The sequence below is a fragment of the Nannospalax galili genome, unplaced genomic scaffold, assembly GCF_000622305.1.
Source record: "Nannospalax galili isolate Female #2095 unplaced genomic scaffold, S.galili_v1.0 C48283221, whole genome shotgun sequence".
Taxonomy (NCBI): Eukaryota; Metazoa; Chordata; class Mammalia; order Rodentia; family Spalacidae; genus Nannospalax; species Nannospalax galili.
Genome location: NW_008464960.1, coordinates 1 through 847, shown reverse-complemented (window position 1 = coordinate 847; position 847 = coordinate 1). Strand labels below are relative to the sequence as shown.

General features: G+C 41.1%; 1 protein-coding gene across 1 annotated transcript; it reads left to right on the top strand.

Moving 5' to 3' along the window:
- Positions 1–102: 102 nt before the first annotated feature.
- LOC103728279 (olfactory receptor 6C76) lies at positions 103–843 on the top strand (the record flags this gene model as incomplete). Its single annotated transcript, XM_008826355.2, has 1 exon — positions 103–843. A coding segment is annotated over exon 1 (741 nt), but the record flags the coding sequence as incomplete, so codon positions are not given.
- Between the last annotated feature and the right edge of the window lie 4 nt (positions 844–847).

The window sequence follows — 847 nt, the reverse complement described above, 5'->3', positions numbered from 1 at the left end:
CCAATGCCAGTTTTCAAGTACTTCATGTCAAAACACAATAGGACTTAAAAAAATATAAACAGAAGTTTTTGCTTGACTTGTATCTTGTATTTCCTTGTTCCTATGTTGAGGTTGTCAATAAGATTTGCTATAAAGCAATCATCAGAAATGAGAAATAGGACATCAGTGACAGACTTCATCCTCTTGGGCCTGACAGATGATCCAGAGCTCCAAGTTGTGATTTTCTTTTTTCTGTTTCTCACCTACATGCTGAGCATCACTGGAAATTTAACCATCATCACACTCACCTTGCTGGATTCCCACCTGAAGACCCCCATGTATTTCTTCCTCAGGAATTTCTCACTCTTAGAGATTTCATTTACTTCTGTCTGTAACCCTAGGTTTCTGATCAGCATCTTAACTGGGGACAAGTCTATTTCCTACAATGCTTGTGCTGTTCAGTTATTTTTCCTTATCTTCCTTGGCTCAACAGAGTTTTTTCTCCTGGCTGCTATGTCCTATGATCGCTACGTGGCTATCTGCAAGCCCCTGCACTACACAACCATCATCACTAACAGGATCTGCTACCAGCTCATCATCAGCTCTTGGCTGGCTGGTTTCTTGGTCATTTTTCCACCACTGGTCATGGGTTTGGAGCTAGATTTCTGTGACTCCAACATCATTGACCACTTTACTTGTGACTCTGCTCCTTTGCTGCAAATCTCCTGCACAGACACAAGTACTTTGGAGCTCATGAGCTTTGTTTTAGCTTTGTTTACTCTTATCACCACGTTGATGCTAATAATTCTTTCCTACACCTACATCCTCAGAACAATTCTGAAATTCCCCTCAGCCAAACAAAGGAAAA